Below are 561 nucleotides of genomic sequence, written 5' to 3'. Positions count from 1 at the left end.
GGAGCCCAAGTTGCCATCACGTATGCCAGAAGCACCAAGACTGGTGGGTGTCTGATAATTGATATCGTAATATCCGGCAGGCTGTGTATGGACGATGACGACGACGACAACAACAACAGTGACGATGATTGATAAACATCGCGAGATAAAAGTGCGTAGAAATAAAAAAAGATACGAGAAAAAAGAAAATACGCATTAAACAACTACACCTATTTAAATACGCTGGCGCACACGTCAAATACTCTCATTGGAGCGCATCAAAGAAGATCGCCCGATTACGATCAAAGACGACAAAGGCAATACCAGCAAATGCATTGCCGATATTGTGTCGCTGTTCATTACACTGATGGATAAATTGCGTTTAGAAATCAAAGCCATGGACAAATTGCATCCGGAACTGCGTGACTTGGTCGACACAATGAATCGCTTATCATTGATTCCATCTGGATTTGAAGGCAAGGAAAAGGTTACCAACTGGCTTAACACACTGAACGCGATGCAAGCGTCTGATGAGCTCAGCGAATCACAAGTTCGGCAAATGTTGTTCGACCTCGAAACTGC

The 561-nt window shown here is 43.7% G+C and overlaps 1 protein-coding gene across 1 annotated transcript; it reads left to right on the top strand.

Annotated features, from left to right (window-relative positions):
* Positions 1–238: 238 nt before the first annotated feature.
* Positions 239–558, top strand: LOC129579674 (vacuolar protein sorting-associated protein 28 homolog; the record flags this gene model as incomplete). The annotated part of the gene is made up of 1 exon (XM_055469838.1): positions 239–558. A coding segment is annotated over one exon (320 nt), but the record flags the coding sequence as incomplete, so codon positions are not given.
* Positions 559–561: the final 3 nt, after the last annotated feature.

This window comes from Sitodiplosis mosellana, unplaced genomic scaffold (assembly GCF_009176505.1).
Source record: "Sitodiplosis mosellana isolate CC-2019 unplaced genomic scaffold, AAFC_SMos_1.0 Smas_scaffold_6399, whole genome shotgun sequence".
NCBI classification, from domain to species: Eukaryota; Metazoa; Arthropoda; class Insecta; order Diptera; family Cecidomyiidae; genus Sitodiplosis; species Sitodiplosis mosellana.
Note: the sequence above shows the minus strand (reverse complement) of the source record. Positions and strands in the feature narration are given on the sequence as shown.